Source organism: Pseudopodoces humilis, chromosome 2, assembly GCF_049639895.1.
Source record: "Pseudopodoces humilis isolate 2021_Gansu_Grassland_sample_001 chromosome 2, ASM4963989v1, whole genome shotgun sequence".
NCBI lineage: Eukaryota > Metazoa > Chordata > Aves > Passeriformes > Paridae > Pseudopodoces > Pseudopodoces humilis.
In genome coordinates, this window is record NC_142201.1 from 29,868,479 (window position 1) to 29,889,828 (window position 21,350).

The window sequence follows — 21,350 nt, forward strand, 5'->3', positions numbered from 1 at the left end:
TGCTCCAGAAAGTTTGCTGAGAAAAAGAGTAATTATATAGGGAGTGCTTAAGCTTATGTTCTCAGATGAAAAAGGATGTCTTGTCAGTGTGTCTGCCTGTATCTGATACCTCATAATTGACAGAGAGAGGGGAAATGATCTTTCTGCTTAATGGCCTTGTAGTGATTTATGCTAAGACCCCATCCTATTTTTTGTTATAGCAGCATGAAGAGGACCTGGAAGGAGGTGTGTAGTCAGCATGTACTTATTTGGAATGTGAGGGTGCAAAGGAAACTCGACATGGGAGTTGGTTGCTCGAGATTTATCGTGTCAAATTACTTGTTACATATCATCTGCAGAGGCTGGTGTGGATTCTTTGTGGCCTGTGCTTGAGAAGATTTTATGCAAGGTAGAAAGAGGCTTTGTGGGTGGTGGAAAATTCCCTTTCAGCCTCAGTTAGCTGTGCGTGTTCCTGGGCTGCTGCCGTGGGGAAGGTTTTAGAAGGAAATGATCCTATTAGCAGCAAAGCCTGCAGTGCTTGGGCTGGTGAACAGAGTGCCTCCCTCCTGGAGGAGGAGTGACTTCGGGCTCACACTGATGCGTGCAGCCAGCTTTGGTGCTGTCTTGTATAAATCTCTATTTTTGTGCTTTTAATGCAGTTGTGTGCAGCTGAGCTGTCAGCTTGGTTTCCTGCATGTGGCAGTAGCCTGAGGTGACTCATCTCTTCGCCACCAGAGCAGCTTTGAAAGGCCTGCCGCCTGTTTTGCTATGCAGTAGGAGACATTCCCCTTATGAAGAGAGCAGCATTAAGCCTTCAGCCATGCAGCTGGTGGCAACTGGCTGGTGTAAGCATGAAAATGGTGCTGTTTGGGGCTTCCTGCTGTAAAATCATCATTTTCCCTTTTAATCCAGGCAGGAGTGAAAGGGAACAAAGATATGTGTTTGCTTTGAGTCACAAAAAGGAGCCATGCTGTTAAAAATTCCAGACTGGTAAACCCAAGGAAGGCAAAGTCTGGGAGAGCAATGCTGAAAAAAGCTGTGGGCAGTTTTTCTTAGGCTCCCAGAGATGCTGAACCTGTTGAAGGAGAGTTGCTGAAGCTTCCTGGGAGGTGTCAGAGGAGCAAGTATGCTCCCTGTAGCATGTACGTGCATGCCAGAGGAGCAGATGCTGATGGGACAGCATGCACATGACAGGCTGAAAGTGTGAAACATCTACTGTGGGTATCTGTTTGAAATCACAGAAAGGAGGAAATAATAATAAAGCGAGTGGGAAGGAAGTAATGAAAAAATAATCCTGAAGGCTGCACCCCTGGAAATGCAGTGCTCACTCTTAACTGCCAGAAACATGCCAACTGCCCTGGATGTGTACCAAAAATTTCTGAGCAGTTTGCAGGACCAAAGCAAATCTGCGAGTGGGAGGGTAAACTGCGATCATAGGGCATCTGTATGTGCTCTGAAAAGTGATCTAATACTGAGAAGCTAGCCAAGGCTCCCAGTTGTGCCTAAGTAAGTGGATCTCATATAGGAAAAATGCATAGCTATAGTGGAAGCACACAAGTAGAAAAAGCTCTTGTGGGATAATTTGCTGTCTCAACAGCCAAGAGTTACACACCTGCTGTGATTTAAGAAATAGGAACATTTTCTCTTTAACATCTTTTTTTTCCTCTTCTCTGCAGCCTTTCTGTTTTTTTCAGTTTACCTTCCTGTGTCCTGAGAAATCTTTGGATGATACACTGCAGTAGGACACAACATTCTTTTGTCAGAAGGATGGAAGAGGCTGTAGGAAATACAAAATAGTCTCCACAGTTTTGAGAAACACAAGAAAAATGCAGTTTTTATCAATCATGAAAGATTTAGTGAAACACTAAATCTGCTAGGCATGTCACTTGAGTTAAAGGCACAGAAACTTGTGGTGACTGAAACATTAAGATTGCATGGGTTGCTTCTTAGATGTTTCATGTGTTGGGCAGAAATCCACTTAGGGAAAAATGATTGCAGTTCTGTTTGGCATCTTTGTTCTTAAGTTTTAAATAACTCCTAGTAAGGTTTTACAACAAGTAAAATTTGAAGTTTGCCATAACACAAAGCTTCACTTTGGATCCACTGATTTTGCTCTCATTCCCCTGTAAGTATTTTGTAGAGTACGATTTGAGTCTGTTCTTACTCCGTTTCTTTGATTTCTGACTGTTCTTTGCAATGTTGTTGCACTTGTGCTTGTGAAAAGGAAATGAGCAAGAAGAGTCACAAATATTCTGGAGAGAGTATTTTCTCTCTTTGGAAAGAGTACCTTTCCAAAGCAGACCTTTATTTGTGTGCTGCTTCCATTTACAACATCTGCTTTCATTATCTTTTCAGTCTAGTTCTTTGCTGTAAAACCTATTGGGGTACATATTTGTTGTTAAACCTACGGATTAACATGTGTAATGTTAATGAAATGTGTAAGAGGAAAGGGATTAGGAAGAGTGTTGCAGCAGGAAAGAAAGAAGCAGCAGGAGGAAAGGGCTTCCACACCCCCTTTTGCAGTTCCAAAGCTTTAGCTCCATCTTACTCTTGTTTGACAGCTTTTAGAACATAGGTTTTTGGCCTTATGGGAGACATAGCGTGTAGTGTAGCTGCATGTCTTGGTTGCATGCTTGCACACACTTGCTCTTCTCTGATAGAATCGGGAAACATTCTCATAGGTGAGACCTTTGTTCCATGAAGTGTTACAGTACTGCCTAGCAAAGATGGAGCAAAGATATTATTTCCCCTTTCTGAGCAGTAACAGTGTGTTCCTTAATTCTCTTGACTACCAGAGAGTATAAACATTATTTCACTTTTCTGGAAGATGACCAGTGATAACAACAGTGTTTTTATCAGGTTTTAATCTTAGAACACCATTTAAATACATCTCGGTGTGACAGAAAGGTACTGCAGTAAATTGTAATTGGTTTTTGTGGATTTAGGGTTGACTTAATAGATCATTGGAAATGCCATTCTGATGGAAAACAACTTAGGTGCATTGCTTCTGTCTCCATGTAAGGACCTGTCATATGATTGCTTACCAGTCAGAGGAAAATAACTTCATTAGATAGCGATGCTTTTTTCTGTAATCCTCTTACTTGTGGATTTGGGTCTTAAAATACAGCATGGTAGATTTGTCTTGTGTACGTACTTCTCTCTTGTTCTAAAGTAGTATTGGCAGAAATTTCATACCTCTGTTATTTTGGCAACTCTTTTCTGTAGCTTCTAGTTGAAACTGTTTCAGGTTTAAGCACTTTGCCTTGGAGAGTATGTAATTGGACTGTGGATACACCAGAAGAACTACAAGCCAGCAGTGTAACATGGCCGTGAGAAAGGTACCACCTGATTCTGCATGCATCCAGGTAAGTATTTCCAGTAGTGGCCATAAATATGAGTATTGTGACTAAGGCTGTGGATAGTTGCCTTGACCCCATTTCCAGTTCTCATCAGCTGTGACTCTGGGGTGCTGGCAGAGTTGCAGAACTGCTGGTCTTTGAGCAGAATGACCAGAACTTGTTCAGCCTAAAGAGAAGGGGGTATAATAGGTATCTAAACCTGTACTGGGACAAATGAAGTAGCAAGAGAACCTCACATCCAGAGAAGGAGGGGAGCCAGAAGACAATGTAGTCACAAAGACAAACCAGTCTGAGCTGGCTAGGAGCCAGCTGAGGCTGGAAAATAGGTGGAGGCTTCCTACCCTGAGGCTTTGTGTTGTCATTTTGGTATCTACAAAGGGAGCAAAATGATAATGGGCTGCTATGCCACTGCCTATTCAAGCAGCAGAGGCCTTGACTTTGTAGACTTTGTTTAGGTTGGAAAAGACCTCTAAGGTCATGGAGTCCAACCATTAGCCTAACACTGGCAGGTCACCACTAAACCATGTCTTGAGTGCCACAGCTTCATGGCTTTTAAAAACTTCCAGGGGTGGTGACTCTACTGTTCCCTTGGGCAGCCTGTTCCAGTGCTTGACAACCCTTTCAGTGAAGAATTTTTTTTTCCTAAAATTTATTCTAAACCTCCTCTGTCAAATTTGAGGCAATTTTCTCATGTTCCGTCACTTGTTACATAGGAGAAGAGACCAACACCCAGCTGCCTACAACCTCCTTTCAGGTAGGTGTAGATAGCAAGATGGTCTCCCCTGACAACCCCAGCTCCCAGCTGTCCTTCAGGTCCTGCCCAGTGACCTGTGAGGACAGCAGAGCAGGGCTGGTGCCTGAGGGCTGGGTGATCTGACTGGGAGGAGAAGGCTCCACAGAGGCAAGGGGGGCCCATCTTGCACGGCCACATACATTCAGCTCAGTCTTGTATGCCATGACATGGGTTATAGATCTGGGGAGATGTTGCCATCTCCTGTCTCCTTTTCTTCTTCAGCACTTCTTAATCACATTTGGAGATGGTGAAAGAAGTGTCAGATTTTGAAAGAAGCCAAGAGCACAGTGTAAATTCCCTGAGATTTTCTTTAGTGGAAAATTTATGGTTCCTGTGGAAAGCTTACGGTACTTCCCCTGTCCATGTTTGAGTTGATGTTTGATAAAAACAGAAATGATAATAGAAAATGTTATGAATGAAATTAGACAACTAGGTCCATTGAGTTAACAGCAATTTAATTAAAAATGAATACAATTTAGTGAATTGAATAGCAATTTGGTATAAATTAATACAATTTAGTAAAAGAATAAGATTTAGTGAATGCATTCAAGTATGTATATATATATATATATATGTATATATATATATATGTATGTATGTATGTAATTTGCCAGTAATTAAGTATGATTAAAACAAGCAAAACCAACTGGGGCACAGAGAGGGCTTCTCACCCTACCTCATGTACAAAACAAAGCAATTCAAACTAAACTTTATATACTGTATGTTATACATATTCATTAATGTTTCCTGTAAGTTTCCTCCTACTTTCAATTCTGCAATTCTACGTCACTGTACTTCATGGCACATGCCTCACTTGTTGCCAGGGGATCTGCAGTCTTCTTTTAGTGGTCTTTGGATGAAGGCTTACACTCATCTTTGTTGTCCTCTGCATATCCTCACAGGTTGCACGTGCGTACTAAGCGTTGTGTTACGTAAGTAAGCATTCTATTCCAATAATTAGCCTTGCATTTCATAGATAAAACCATCATTTCAGACCCTAAGCTTGAAGTCGTCCCAACTTTGTCCATCTCAAGGTCGATTCCATCTTGAGACATTACTTATCTTAAAACTACATCCTGTATCCTATTTTTAACATGTAACATCTGCAAAGGGGTCCATCTACCTTGTAACACAAATTCCCTGTATGGCTTTATAATAATAACTTTCTAAATAGTTACAGTTTAGTTAGCACGAATCATCTTCATTTATCACAGAAAATATGAGGGGAGGTAAAGAGTGTCATGGAGTAAATTCTTCATTTAAAGTTTTTGAGATCTCTGGCCTCTCTCCCTTCCTAATCCAAGGGAGAGGTTGGACAGCATGCTGCAACCAGACTCCAAATCCAGATATCCCATCTCTAACTGGCCAGACTGACTTGAATGTCAGCATGGCAGCGTGCACACAGATGTCATTGCTCAGAAGGACCTGTGCAAGGCATCACTGCTGCAGGCTCTGCTGATCCCACTCATACAGGTATCTCCTCTAGAAAATGAATCATGAATCTTCAATCCACCTCCCCTTTGCTTTCCCTGAAGAGGAGTTTAAAGAGCACTTCCCTGCAGCGGGGTTCTGCCATCATCAGGCATGAAGCTATTGCTGGGGGGGCAGCACACCAAATAAGCTTTATTGATGACTGAACCCTATAAACAAAGCTTTTGCTATTAGGCAAAGTCCTGAAGGTATTTGTAACACGTTTAGAAAAGGTGAAAAGTTCCCGTAGGAGACACAGCAGAACTATAATATTTATGGCTTTATTATTAGCTGATACCTGTAAAAGAAAATTGTAACCTCTGAGTTCAATCATGCAAAATGAACTTAGCATGTAGGCTGCCAGTGCTTAGAGCTAACACAGAATATACAGAATACTGTCAAGCACTTATTTTGATACATGATTTTAATTTTTCCCTGACACATAAATCATCAGGGGTGTCTTTGCAATCTGGAGCTAATGCTCCAGACTGTGAGCAGTACTTTGATTTGCCATCTGAAACTGTAACATGTATTTGAGGGCTTTCTTTGTAAAGCATTATTCTGAAACACACTGAATCTGCCAGGCATTTCACTTGAGGTAAAGGCACAGAAAGATCTAGTGTAGTCTCGACTCCAGCTGAGAGGGCAGAGTGTCAGGGAACCTGGACTTCTATGCGCGTTACTTGAGTTTAGCTTGGTTTAACATCTGTTACTTGGGTGAGTTCTGCAAGGGCAGATCATCCCCTCTTCAACTTGGAGGAGCTTACAAGCAGTTTAGGGCATTTGGCTGATGTAGTTACTTTTACAGGCTGTAGAGCTGATACTGCCAGGTGGAATTAGGTTTCTGAAATGATTTCTTTATAAACCTCTGGCTTTGATTACTTCTAATTTTGCTGATGGTATCTAAGAGCTAAAGTGGTTATGTGATTTCTGAGAATACCCTTAAGTAAAGTTACTTAGGTTGTGTTGTGCCCTTGAGAGAAAAAAATCTTGTGCCACACTGATCTCTTGCAAGGGATGAAGGATTTAAAACCCTGTAAGAAGGTAAGTCACTCTGGTGCTTGAAATGTCCCCTTGCTGTCTGTGGGATAGAACCACTGGAAAAATGACAAACTTTTGAAGAATACGGGCCGTGCAACTTGGTAAAGTCCTAGAGCTTGCTGGCTAAATCCTTCATAGAGGGTATGTCCAGTCCTGGTCTGCACATGATGAAGAAGACTCTTCCATCAATCACTGCTCCTCACTTCAGCAGCCTACTGCAACTTCAGGTGCTAGACCCACTAGTGGTGGGGCAAGGGTTGTTCAGGGGAATTCAGCATATAGACTTGAATAAGGAGAGCACTTAAGAAAGTTTTTTGAGGGGAAGGATAATTGTAGTGAATTCCATCAAGGTGGGAGGTGGAGTAAAAGCCAAGGACTGACTGTGCAAGAAGTCTTGCAGTAGAAGAACTTGGAAAGGATCCTGAGGCTGATGGGACTTGCTTTGCTTTTTCCCTCTTTTTTTTTGGCCAATGTCTAGAAATTTACATTCTAGATGCTACATGCTGAGTTTGCAACAGTTGGTACAAAGGGCTGGGAAATACCAAAATTAGGGACTTTCCCCATGCTCTTCTCCCCCACACTTCTTAGCGCAGAAGTTATTCTCATGACACTGTCACATGCTATTTTTTCCACAGAATTCATGTCTCATTTATTGTACTGGAGAAATGAGGCTCCTGGCTTGAGTAGGTCTTGAAGATGAGTAAAATGCCTGTTGTTCTGCTTTTTTTTTACCTCTTGCAGAAAATAGAAGGTGGGTACTGAGAGAGGGGAGAATTGCATAAAGAAAAACAATCTTATAATCTGCGAGCAGTTGCCACAAAAGTTTTGCATAATGCCAATTATGTGACCAAACCATGAGTCTCACAAATCCTGCCACTGGTTACAGGTTCCTCATTCTTTAACTGCAAACCTTCAGCTATGACTTGTACAAGCCCTGTTTGTTCACAGCTGCAACTGATGTAGAAAAGGCTGGAGCCTGAATAGGACGTTTAGGTACCTCAGCTGACAGTCCAAAATGGATTGTATTTTTTCTTTAGGCTGCCATACAATAGCTTTTGACTTACAAACCCAGACTGTGCTCCATCTCAGAGTCTTACTTTTTGAGAAAGTAAGTACTGGCTAGAAAAAGAAAACATAGGGAGTTTCTCAGTCTTGCTCAGGACAGTGCCTTATAAATATGCCCTGGAGGACAAAGCTAAGAAGAGAAAAGCTGCTCAGCCACGAAGGAGAAGCAGGCACAATACATAGATGTGAGGGGACAAGTTAGGGAGCCAGGATTAGCAAGCACATTTCCTGAGAGACCAGGGTTTCTGGTATTAATGTTGGCTATGAAATCATAGACTGTCGAGAGCACGCCTTTGTAGAAGTTATGAGGCAGGCAGGAGCATTTCTGTGAAATAAAGCTCTTACTGGCCATTCCTTTGATGCTGTTGTTCGAATGTCTTGTTCATGTGGTGTGAGAACTGGGCTCCTCACATGAATGTGAACACCTAATGAGTCCTGCTGAATAGAAACCTCTCAAGTGTGGATGTAGCATACCCATTTAGGGACAGACTTTTTTGTCCATCTGATTAACATTACTTTCATCAACCCCTTGGCGTGCAAGCAAGACACCTTGTAGAATTCCTTGCATTCCAAATCTCCTCTTTGAGACTCAAAGTTAGCTTGGCTGTACTCTTGACCTCCTTACCTTGTTCTCCACCAGCACCTTCGTACCCAGGCAATGTGATCTCCTGTCACACGCTGTTTTCCAAGTAACATAGACTGGGTGTGACATGCTGGGCAGAACACAAACAGCAATTTCACTTGTCAGGGAGTTCCTCTGGCTTGACAGCTCATGCTGTTGACTCACTGGGAGGCTTTTAACCTGGAGCACTACTGCTATGGGCCCCAGTTTTACTGGAGAGCAGTCCCTCTGGCACACCTGAATGGCTCTGTGTGTTTACTGTGCCTTTCAAAGATACACAGTAAGTGTTTGATGGCTGCTATGCATTGCCTCGATTGAAGCCTGACACTCACGTAACAACTGGGGTGTTCAGTGTATGGTGGGAAAGGAAACCACTGCTAGTAATCCTTCTACAGCTGCAGAAGCCGTAAGATATTTGTGTGAAGGTAATGAAATGTGCATGGAGAAAGTGATTGTAAATGGGTAATGATTAGCTCACATCATTTTTACTTATTTGGCCTATCATGAGGGGTTTTGGTCATTTTACAGTCTGGGAGGAGGCCAGGGTCAGACTTCAGAAACAAAGAGAGTATTTTTTGGTAATTAAGAAAAATTATGCTTGAGTTCTAAATTAAATCAGAATACCCTTAAGCTGCCCTGCTGCGAATGCTTTTACGCAGATCATCTGGCACCAAGTCAAGCATTGTCACCGCTCCTGTGCCTACTATTTGTTATTTAGGCATGTATGTGGGGATTTCTGGTGAAGACAGGGCAATATTAATGCTGCTGTGCAAGCCCTGAGTGTAACTTCATCCAAACATGGGCAAGCAACTCCAAGAGAGATTTCTGAACCAGAATGAGTGCAGAGAAGCTTGGAAAAAGTTGTATTAGGGATCTGTGGCTTAAACTGATTCATAGGTTGTACAGAGACTTTGTAGTCATCTTTTCTGACTTTCTATATTACACAGCCACTAAACTGTACTCCTGAGTGGACTCTATTTTGACCACAGGTGCATGTTTAGGAAATAGGAGGAGGAAGGAATTCTGACCTGAATTTACAAAGGTTCATTAATGTAGAAGTCATCACAGCTCTTGGTAAAAGGTCTTAGTCTTTATTACCTTCCCAGCTAATTACCTTCCATTATCATTACCACAGTTAAATGTTTAATATTAATTTCTACTCTAAACTTTCTTCAAGCTTCATATGTTCAGATGTGGGATGCTTTAGTTTGCTACAGGCAGAGATTCGATGTGGTGTCTGTTCTGGCACAGATGCCAGTGAAGGATCCTGCACCTTACCAGAAGAATCATTAGAGGTGGGAAGAACTGGGACTGACTTGTGCAACCTAGTATTCTCACGTACGTCACCACTCCAGTAACCCTCATGGAATAAGGCTCTGGTCCTGGCATGCACTGCAGAAGCACAGTCAGCTTTTCAACTTCTTTGACCTTGTATGTCAGCCCCATGATATGTGGGATCAAGAGAAATTTGCTTTAAGGATCAAATCAAGCTGATGGAGCCAGGAATTAACAAGAGAGGCATTAGGAGCTCGTTTATTTCCTCATGGTGTAAATCTAAACCCCTGGCATGGTATCCAGAAGACATTTAATTTTGTAGCTGCATAGCAGCAGTCTGTATCTTTCTGCAAATCACCTTCATCTATTCACACTTAACAGCACTGTTCTCTTTGACCTGACAAACCAGAGATGAGAGGATTAGGTTTCCAGACACTGTGAGTCTTTTTCATAGTGACCAATTTGAATTTCAGGCTTAAGTGAGCCGGTTGACTGCCTGGTGAGATATGGCACACCTTGGAACTAATGAGGCTTGACTATAGTGGTAATTCATCAGTGACACCTGCCTGTATTACTTTTCCTGGTTAGCTGGCATTGGCTCTGTGGTATGTGAAATCTGCTGACTTTATTGAAGGATTGGGCAGGCTGCCCCAGTTAGAAAACTAAAGACGCTGAAAGACACCATCTAAATAAGGTTTACAGAGGACCTAAGTCAAGAAGTCTGGAAAGAGGGCACTGCTGGAAGAGATCAGATTGGTGTGTAGTCTGCTGATTACTAGTTTAATAAAACCAGAAAATAGATGTGTGTATGTATGCAGGGAGAATTAAGGTAGACTGTGTAGACTATGTAGTGTGCACAGGTTACTTGAGAGTAAGCTGGAAAAAGATTTATTTGTGTAATAATCAGTAATTTAATGGTCAGCTTTAGCAGTCAGCTGTGGCTATCCCATAACACTAGAAGGATGACCATTTAAAATAAACCTCCCCTATAGGTCTTAAAAGTAAGTACCATGTATTTCTGAGACTGAGAAATTACACATTTTTTTTTTATGTCATATGGATAGAAGAATGTGCTTTATGTATAAGCTTCATATGCATTGCATTGAAAGCCATATTTGGTTCTGCATGATTCTACTAGCTGTTCAGAGGACATTTCACTGGAAACCTCTAACAGCTTTCAGAGACCTCACTCTAAATATCTTGATGGAAGACATTCTTAATGCGTTCTTACTCATTCTAATCATGGGTGCTTTTCTTAAAAAAAATTTTGAATGAAAATGGCTACAAACTCCCTACACCTATTTTTGTACTCTTTCCATATACAAAATATTTTCTTGCATGCTAGTTAACACACTTCAATTGCAATTAATCACAGAAGTATTTTTCCCTTCTTGTCTTATTTCTTTCCAGATAATTAGTTTTAATTAGGGAGATGGTGATTATTACACAAGCACTCACTTCCAGTGTTCTTTAGCTCTTGGACTGTGATTCACAAAATACCCATTTGTTGGTTATGGAGCCAATACCTACATGTTGCTTTTGATACACAGGGTTGTGTTCAGATACTTCATTAAAGGGGCTGATCCTTTGAAGTTTTACTATTGGCTTCCTTAGATCTGGATCAGTCTTAAAACTAATCAGTTCTTAGCTGGATTACACCCAATGAATCTGGATGGTGAATAAAGCAGCATAAAGGATATCTTTGTTGCAACTGAGACAACCTATGTGCACATAACCTTATTTTTGGCTGCCAGCTTCCTTAAGTGATCTTGTTTTCTTCAGTAATTAATGATTAATTCCATTGACATAGGTTAAAAAAAAAAATCTAAGCAAGCATTTTATCTTTTTCTCCTCTACTTTTTCCATCCTTCTAGTCGTGTGGCTGAATCCAATCTTTTTTGTTCAAAATGCTCTCCACTTGGAATCTTGCTCATTTCTTTAAGGCTAAAAGACATTTGAGAAGAGATCCCAGCTTTTTGAAAGAGCCTTTTCTGTTTCATCATGTTTCATGGGCTTCATGGATGTTTCATCCTCCCACAGCTCTGCTGTTGTAGAAGCTTAAAACTTCTTGCCTTCTTCAGCCTCTCCTTCCTTAGAGACTGAAGCCTCTCATCTCCTGCTTTCTCTTACCCTTTCCTCATGCTTCCCTTTATCTTCTTACCAGCCTATGTGGGAAACATCACTTCTTGCAGCTGTCACACAACGTAGCACTGCCCTTTACTGCCTGCTGCCCCTCACCTCCAAATGTCATCAATGTGCTACTCGAATTCTACTTTAGGTCACTCCAGTATTTTTTTGTGTCCTACCCAATGTGTTTTTCAGTAACATTCTGTCCTTTGTGGAAACCTTGGGACCATTGCCTCCTGATTCCCTTCCTTTCAGGTCTTCAGGCAGAAGAGTGCTGTCCCTGAGAGCTTTCCTCTCTGATGCCCCTCCGAGCAATGTGAGCCCCAAACACAGCTTCAGGTGTTAGCTTTGTTCTGCCCACAGCTAACTCCCCACAAACAGGATGCATGCTCCTTGGTGGGTGCCTAGCCCTTGGCTAGCCCACTTGGTCACAATCATCAGTATCATTGTATATTTTATAAATCAGACCGGTAATCTTGGCTTCCTATGGTTAGATCCTAATGTTCTGGTTTTGTCTCAGTATTTTTATTCCTGCCCACCCTGCATTTTCCAAACGAGATCTCATGTCTCTTCTCTGTCCTGTATTATTTTCTTGGTCTCAGCCATGCTATTCCCATATGACTGAATAGCCTGTTCTCCCTCTCTGGCCTCTTTTCAGATGATGCTCATTTGTCAATTGTTCAAATATCATTCCCTTCCTGTTTGTTATTCTCTTATTTCTCCTTCAGGTAATCTTACTGCCTCACATCTACCTGAGAAGAAAACCCCCTCAGACTCCTCCAAAGATTTGTTCAGCCATACTTGCCTGGCTTTTTGGCTTCTGAAGCAGTCTGCTCTGCTATGGTGACCCAAAATCAGCTTTTAATTAAAATATGAGAAACCGCTATACTCTTCTTCCAATCCTTGCCTTCCCCGCCCCCCCCCCCCAAACCAACCAACCAAAATAAAAAGACAAACACTCACTGCTTAGGAGATGAAAACTTGCCTTGTCCTGTTTGCTCTTGGCTGGCAAAGAACAACAGACATTATAATTTTGCTCTCTCCGAATTTTATCATCCAACCTATGCATTTTGTAGACTGCCAGACTCCTAGTACCAGGGATGCCATTGAGAAGTTTCTAGTGCTTGAGCTGATAAGAGTAATGTGGCTCAAGGTGACTGGTCCTCTGTGAGGGATCCACATTGAACACTTTATCAGGAATCACTGATAGCTGTAGCAGGGACTTCCAGAGCATTTCTTGAGTGAGAACGTGAAGACAGCGATTAGCAGTTTCCAGGGGAAACAAGGCATGGTACTGCTCCCCACCTGTAAGAACATGATCTCTCCTCTGCCTTAACACTGTCAGCACTTCACAATGTTTTTCCCATCTGATCCACATTTAATTTTGCTAGCATAATGTCTGGGAGTTTTCATGAAAATGTGTCATAGGCTGACTCAGAGTTAAGAAGCAATAAAAACAGGATAAGAAAATCTCTTTCAGCAAAACTGTATCTCATGTATGCATCTAACTGATGTTATTTGCCTTTTTCATACTAGATTGCCACTGAACAAGAATTTCAAAGTTAGGAAAGAAATTTGTGCTTGAGGTCCAGCTTTTCCTTCTGTGAATCCCAGGCATGGAAAATGAAAGCCCTCACTCCTCTGTTAATAAGGGTAGTACCTGGACCTCAGCACACAGAGCATTGGGAACTGTGACCACAGGTAGGATGCTCAAATGCAACACCAGGATGTTCTCCAGTCTCCTACAAACCTCATTCCAGAGTGCAGTATCAGAGAAGGTTTGCTGGCATGTGGTGTCATGCCAACACTGTAAAACTACACGGGAATTGCCTATTAAATGGATTAAAAGTGCTTCATGTCAATGGATACTTTTCCTACTAATAGTAGTAGCCAAAGAAAAAGATAAAAAAATGCCATTTGAAAAGAGAGATGTAAAATTATATGTACTCAAAAGTCAAGTGTGACATGAATGAGAGAAAACATAATGGTGTCCTAGCAGGACTGGGAGAGAAGCTTTTCCCCGACCACATTTTTCTCCGTTGAGAAAAGCTTCTCCCCAGCCACATTTCAAGGCAGACCATCTCCTTGAAAAATGTTTGTGTAGGGCTGCAGAAATGGAAGAGGCCCCTAGATACCAATAGCTGTCTCTTGTCCCCATGGAGATGTCACTTGTGGTGCCTACCATCTGGCTGGATGACCACACCACTGGATGGCTGGCACCAGAGGGGATTTGGGATGCCATGAACTGCAACATGCTATCCTGCTTTTTAGAACAAGCTAAGTGCCAGATGCCAGGAGAGTCCCTTGCCAGGGTGTGTGTCATCTCACTGAAGTTCAGGATGCCCTGGTGCAACATGAGGTGGAGTGACAGTGCTTTCCACCCATGCAGGGTAAATGCACCCTGGCTGTTGCCTTTTAGCCTTGGCCAGGTGCTGTTGCACTTCAGCATCTGCAGCAGCCCAGAGGAATGTGAGATGTGCTTTGCTAAACTACAGCTCAAACAGGGATTGCAAGCAAGTGTAACTTCACCCAATTTCACCATGGATTTGTTTGCAGAACCCCCTCCCCTCAGTGGGAAAACTGACCCCCCAGGTATCAAAAGTTGGATGGAGACCAGTCATCATGAGGACATCCTGCTTCAGCCCTGTGCCTGACAAAGGCCCTGATGGTGCCAGCAACAGAGAGAAACACAGGCCTTGACATTTCTTCAGGTATGCAAACCAGCACAGTGGAAAATATCTGTGTATTCTGAAAATCCAAGCTGATGTTTACTGAACAAGACGAAAAAAATTCCCTGATTCTATGCTGGGAGGAAGTAAAGCAGCTGGGACTGGGCTGTCCTTTAGTTTGTTTTACTTAAGCATGAACAATACCACCTCATTAGATTACAGTGTATAATGTGAACTAATACATAAATTGAAAAAGTTAATGCACTTACTATTCTATAAAGACTGATTGTTATCATAGCTGGGGAAGGAGATTTTCTTAGCAGTGCTTATCTGAGGTGCTATTGGAAGGGAATCCAGTAGTACACTTTAATTGGCTGCTTTTGCATCATAAGATGTGTTAATGATTTGTTGGACAATTATTAAGCTGTTTAATCTTCCCATCAGCCCATGCAGGATGTAGTTATGAATAACATCTTTCATCCACAACACACGTGTGACTCTGGAAAGATGAGATCCATCTCCCTCTTTAAGATCTTGCTAAGAAACATGAAAATCTCCAGAAAGTCCTAGCTCCTGCAATTCACAGCAGCTGGATTAGTGTATTACATGTCTTCTGAGGGAAAAAAAAAAAAGATCTTTGTTATGTTTAACATTAGCAGATTTTAGCTGGCACCTTTTTAGTCACTGGCACTACCCTGCAACTTTCTTACAAAAATAGTTCTGAAAGAATGCTTTCTTGAAAAAAAAGAAAAAAAAAATTTACACTATTGCTATTTCAGTTGGGGCAAATTAATTAAACTGGCAAAGACTTCAGTAGTAATAATTATAGAGTGACCTTTTCTTTTGAAAGCTGGAAAACTTGTAATAAATGAGTCAGTGATTAGGGAAGGAGAAAAGCAGTTGAATGCTGGCTGGAAGGACTGAATTAAGCACTCTGCTGTGGGTTTTCTCTGTGCCAAAGTGTAAGGCATTTACACCATGCCTCGGGAGGTGGTGGTGATGCTAATTGTATAGCTCTTGTTTGTAGAGTGTTCTAGCTGAGGCCCAAACACAGCCTGAAGTCTCAGCACCTCTGTCCAGTTGCAGCCCAACCAAAGGAAGATATACTTCTGAAATAATCTGTATATCTGAAAAATCATATTCTGAAATTTCATCCACTAAATCCAGTACCTCAGATTAGTGGGCACTCTGGACTTGCCTCAATTTCACAGCTATCAGAGGGTGAACTATTATTCCTTTTGACTTATACTCTTGTTGAAAATATAAGTGTGTGCATATTTGTGAATATTCCAGTGCTGTACCCTGAATTTTACAGAAAAACACACAAGGAAAATTATAATTCTGCTACTGCAGCAAAGTATGACTAATACAAATTAAAAGGTGCAAGGGGACTGCACAGTGACCAGGGGGAACATTACAGTTTGGATGCCCATTAATTATCTTCTTTCCTGTGACTAAACCAAGCCAGGCATGCATCCTGAAGAGAAAATAGTATGTCATTAATTAAAATCACATCAGGTTAATGCATGAAGGAGATATTTAATAACCCTACACAGAATTAATTATAGTGTATCCCAATTTTCATGTCTTTGACTTTACAGCTTCTGTAATGTTTTAGCATGGTACCTGTATGTGTGCCTATGCATTGATTATATCCTAATTAACTTACTCTGAAACAATGAAAAACAGATTTCTTTAGGGAAAAAAAAAAAAGTCTTCAAAACAAACTGGAGTTTAATACTTCAAACTACCTTGGAACCAAAAAGTGTTAGAGGAATTAAAAATGCCCTCCATATATGTACATGCTGTCCTTTCAAAGTTACATCATCTTTTCCTTTCTTTTTAAAGCTCCAAGTAAATTCTACCTCGGGGAAGACCCTGTGGAAGCTGGGCCTCAGGAAGAAGTTGAAAATTAGGCTATGAACTTAAAGGAAACCTCATGACAACAGTAAAGTGTGTAACCATGACTCATTGGAGTAAGTACCTGTAATTCTTCCATTGGGAAGTGATTGGACCTCTACACGTTGCTTGAGAGTGCGTGATGAAGCCAGTCATAAGGGGAAGCACAGTATTAACAGAAAAATATTGCTAACAGAGAGAACCTCTAACAGCCTTCCATGGAGTAGCCAATTCTCCATGATGGGGCTTTTTAAAAAATGGTGAAGCCAGAAGCAGTTTTGCCATGTCAGTACAAGAGGTGGTCCTTTATTTCCCATGGTAGGTAACATTTCAGTCCTATGCAGTAGCTATATGCTATAGCTTCACTATTTGAAGCTTTTCTTCAGATAAAAATTATAAATCAACTTGGTGTTTCTGTCAGCTTTCAGTTCCTTTATGGAAAATCCATTCTGTTTTGTGGTTGTTGCAATCAGTTGCTTGTAGTTCATCCAGCAAGAAGCCATAAACCACATGACCACATCATGAGGCACCTGTTCCACTGGACTTTCTTGGCACGAGTCCCCGTGTCACGTTTGCTGTGTGACTTGTAGGCATAGTACTGATAATTTCAGTAAGAAGCATGAGCTTCTTAAGTATACATTTTTAATAATTTTACTTTTGTTTCGTTCCCCTGGTTCTTGCTGTTTCTTAGTCTATCATTCTTTCCTGAAAATTTTTAATACTTTGAGGTGGCTCAAGTTGTGAGTCCACATTTTCATTGTCTCTCTGAGATCTGCAGCTCAGTGAATTCTTACCAATTTTGCAAAAGGCAGCGGCATTAAAGTGGCTTTGTTGCTCAGATAAGGAGAAAGCAAATTTGTGCAGCCAGATGTACAAATGAACCATGTTCTGAAGGAAGAGGGTCTGTGAAAGAACATGGCCCCCAAAATAGGCATTGGGGAGAAGAGTGGCGCAGGTGTGCTCAGGCACAGGTGGCAAGTAATTCTGCTCTTGGGAAGCAGGGAAAAGATGGTACACTGTGCCAGTTTGAACAGCAGTGAGGTAATTTTTTTCCCTTGCAAATAGATGTCTTGGAAAAAAGAAGAGGCTGCGTGCCAAGAGGCTATTGATCACGTTGCTAAATAAAGTAGTACCCTCACTTCACGGGAAGTTCTTCTAGAAGCACCTGCTAAGCATTGATGAGGAAAAGACTGAAGCCATCCCAGCACACCAGCCTGGCACAACACATGCACAGCTGCAAATGGAGGCCAGGTCCAATACCAGCCCTGAGCCAGAGCCTCCCAAATCACCACCCATCAGAAGGCACAGATGGAGCTGAAGGGCCATCACACAGCTGTCCAAAGACACGTGGGGAAACGTGGCATGACAGGATGGACTTGCCTGCTGTCTCCTTCCACAGGAAAGCAAGGAGGGCTGCTAGGGAGTTCCCAACCAAAGAGCCTAATCACCAGATGAGTGGGCAGTCAGCAAAAATGTTTCTGCTCCTTACTGGGGTCATAGGAATGAGAGAATAATGAGAGAATGAGAGACCCACTGTGGGGTCAAGCAGTGAGTCCATATTTTCATCATCTGTCCAAGATTCTATGGCTTGTCCTTGATACCACAGAATAGAATAAACCACAGTGTTTCTGTTCTCTATGCTATGAATAATGTCCCTAAGTGACTTTGGTAACATGCCATCCCATCTTAATTCCAAGTGAACATGTCAAGAAAGGGAATGAAAAAGTACCAAAAGGATGCCAAGGTCATGTTCTGGGTAGAAACCTTGAGCCAAGGAGGATGGTACGATTATTGAAGTGGTGAGCACTGCTCAAAGAATTGTTAGAAACACAAATAGTGCAAAAAAGGTAAATCATGGAGCAACCTAGTGCAAACATACATTACTGTTCTGAAAACCAACAATAGTTCTACAGCCATCATCCACCTGCTTCTTTATTGATCTAGACATCCTGGAGTCAGTCTTGCTACAGCTTTTAATCTATGATGAAAGGTAAGAGGAGGGTTTCACAGAGGTGCTGGAGGGAGTAGTCAAGGGGTATCCTTTATCTGTCATGAGTGGCTTTGAGGATCTGAAAAACAAAGGTACTGTTCCTTGCTGTTAGCTGGGGTCCTTTGGTCATGCTTACTCCACCACGAATACTGATGCTTACTTAAGCCCGACTGTGCTGTATACTACGTCAACCACATACATCTAAAGAAAGTTAACACCATACTATTTAGAAAATCAATACACTTTCATAGTATAAAGACTATTTGGTACAATAGTTAATGAATGAGATTTTCCTGATGTGGGCTGAGGCCATTAGATGGGGACCAGAGGCCTAGCAAGAGAGAGGCAAAGCCAAAAATACCCTTTGCTGTCCAGCTGCAGCCCAAAAAGCAGCTGGACGTGGGTATCTCCCCATTGGATTGACAGGCTTTCCGCTTCTCGGAGCGTTTGTTTACAGCTGTGTCTAAAATAAACGTTGCCTAACTTTTTTTTTCTGCTCCTGTTATTCCTGCGGAGCAAGTCGGATTCCTCGCTGACTCACGCATGATTAACTAACTTCCAGCTGCATTATCTTTATTGTTGCTGCCGATGCACAAGCCAGTGCTCAGCACGACTCGTGGATCCCAAGCTGTGCTGGCGAGGCTGCCACTTACAGAAATGGATTTTTTTTCCTAACAGTTGTGGGGTTTGGGAAATGTTACTATTTTTTATTTGTGTACTTATTGATTTAAGAGACAGCATGTACCGGCTTTCTCGGGGACCAGAGAAATAGAAATAAACAAGCGATAACGCTCTCCCCGACCCTCCCGGTGCGGTGCTGCTGGCGGAGGGGCCGCGCCCGGTGGCGGGGCGCCACCGAGGGGGTCCCGGCGCACGACGGGAGGGGATGGAACAGGAGGGTCCGGCAGCCCCGGCGAGGAAGCGGTTAACACCGGGCACCAGGAAGCGGGAAGGAAGAGGCTGAGCTCGGCAGGAGCCGCACGGCGGAGGCCTCCCCGGCCCCGCTCCCGCTGAGAGCCGCCGCCGGACCGGGCGCACGTGCGGGGCGGGCACGTGCGGCACCGGCACCTGGCAGCGGCGGCCGGGCGGACACGGAGGGAGGGACGGAAGAGGAGCTCCCGCCGCGCCACCGCTGCCCCCGGGGAGGGCGGGCGGTCTGCCGGCCTCGGGTGGTTTTATCCAACCGCTCGCCCCTTACATAAGCCGGGAGCCGGTCCGCCCCCCATCCCCGCCGCCGTTCCCCCTTCCCCCTCCCGGGAGCCGCCCCCCTGCTGCAGAGATGTGACACGCCCCCTCTCCATCCCTCCCTCCCTTCCGTCGCCGTCCCCTCCCAGGAAGAAGCCGGAGTCGGCAGCGCCGCGGGCCCAGCATGGAGTAGGGCGGCCCGGGGCCGGCGGCGCCGCGCGGGCATGGAGCTGGGCCCGGGGCCCTGCGCGCTGCCGCCCGCCGCCGGGGCCGGGGCCAGGGCGGCGGCGGCGGGCGGACCCTGCGCCGAGATGCTGCGGGGGGCGGAGGAGGCCTTCCCCGGCGGCACCTTCGAGCTGGCGGCGGAGACCTCCGGCCCGGGGCGGGCGGGGCGGCCGCAGCCGGAGCTGGGCCTGTGCCCCCGCCGCGCCGACGCGCTGGCCAGGGCCGGCCGCATGGCCGAGGCGCTGGACGCCTACGGCGCGGCGGCGCGGCTGGCGCGGCTCCGGCCCGAGGAGCTGCGGGAGCTGGCGGAGAGCGTCGCCCACAGCATCCGCGACAAGGAGCTGCGCCTCCCGCCCTGGGGGAGCGGCACGGGCGGCGGCGGCGGGGCGGAGGGCGAGAGTCTGGGCGACCCGGCGTGCTGCCGCCCGCCCGAGCTCTTCGCCTGCCCGCTGTGCCGGCGGCTGCTGTGCGGGCCGGTGGCCCTGCACTGCGGGCACACCCACTGCCGCCGCTGCGCCGAGCCCGGCGACTGCGGCCGCTGCCACCGCCCGCGCCGCCCCGCCGAGCCGACCCCTGCCGCCGCCGCGCTGCCGCCGGCCGCCGGCCGCCCGCGGGTCAACGTGGTGCTGGGCAACCTGCTGCACAAGTGGTTCGGCGCCGAGAGCCGGGCGCGGCGGCTCCGCGCCGAGGGCGACGCGCTGCGGGAGCGCCAGGAGCTGCCGGCCGCCCTGGAGAAGTACAACCAGGCCCTAGAGATGGGTGAGTGGCGCCGGCGGGGAGGAGGAGGAGGAGGGGGCGCGGCAGGGGCAGCGCTGCCCGCCGGCACCGGGCTGGCTCCCGCAGCCGGGAGGGGAGGGGGCTTGCGGTGAACGGTGGAAGAGGGCACCTGGGGGAGGTTACGAGCGGGAATCCTGCCAGCGGGTCTCCTCACGCCCGCCCCCCGCTCCAGTGAATGGCTATTTTTGTTCCACTGGTATTTCTGTCCTTGCTCTGAAGGTGCCTGGCGTTTAGCTGTTCGATGCCGATGACTCATTATGCAGTATTTCTAGAAAACCCGCTTTCCTATTTATGGGGAAGCCATCATTCAGTGTAGGATAGGCAGTAGTGGTCGTGTTGAGCCCCGCCGCGGCTTCGTGGAAGAAATGAGTATGTGGATCGGATTCATTCAGCTACGTGCAGCTGCACCTTCAGCAAGATAAAAGCTTTGAAAACACCTAATGAGATATCAGTAAGTGTAAAGGCTCAGAAAATTTCCTTTATCTTGCACTGTGCAAGATCCTTGAGGTTAATCTATGTTTAGCCTTGGAGAGATGGTCCGCCCGTGTTTTGAGCGTAGCCTCTTTGTTGACACGCAGGATTTCTGTGTGCAGGGTGTTCTCTGAAGAGCTTGGCTTTAAATAAAAATGCCTGCTTTCCTCCTCTGCCAAACCGATGGCAGCCTTAGTTTATCAAAACTAGCTTGTTTTCAGGCTCTGCGCCGAGTAGTAGGTGGATTCTTCTCGCTCGGTTGTAGCCTTGTAGTAGTGGATGTATGCGTGCGTGCTCTCGGCTTGTTTGCCCTTGCGAGCGGTGGGGGTGGTACAACACCGTGAATGTCTGAGAGGCGTGGAGTGGGGGAGAGCCGCGATCTCGGCAAATCCCCCGGGATCTG

The 21,350-nt window shown here is 44.8% G+C and overlaps 1 protein-coding gene and 1 long non-coding RNA gene across 3 annotated transcripts in view; both read left to right on the plus strand.

The window, feature by feature from the left end:
- The first annotated feature begins 4,826 nt into the window (after window positions 1–4,826).
- Window positions 4,827–18,988, plus strand: LOC148184827 (uncharacterized). The gene is made up of 5 exons (XR_015772063.1): window positions 4,827–5,063; window positions 13,268–13,432; window positions 14,288–14,442; window positions 16,249–16,376; window positions 17,365–18,988. It is a non-coding gene; the product is annotated as an uncharacterized LOC148184827 (long non-coding RNA).
- Window positions 18,989–19,698: 710 nt separating this feature from the next.
- LONRF2 (LON peptidase N-terminal domain and ring finger 2) overlaps window positions 19,699–21,350 on the plus strand; it is a 35,091-nt gene continuing 33,439 nt past the window's right edge. For both annotated transcript variants that reach the window (XM_014248915.2, XM_088051835.1), the window contains exon 1: window positions 19,699–20,458. In XM_014248915.2, coding sequence (XP_014104390.2) covers window positions 19,699–20,458 — 760 coding nt within the window. The remainder of the gene's footprint in view (window positions 20,459–21,350) is intronic.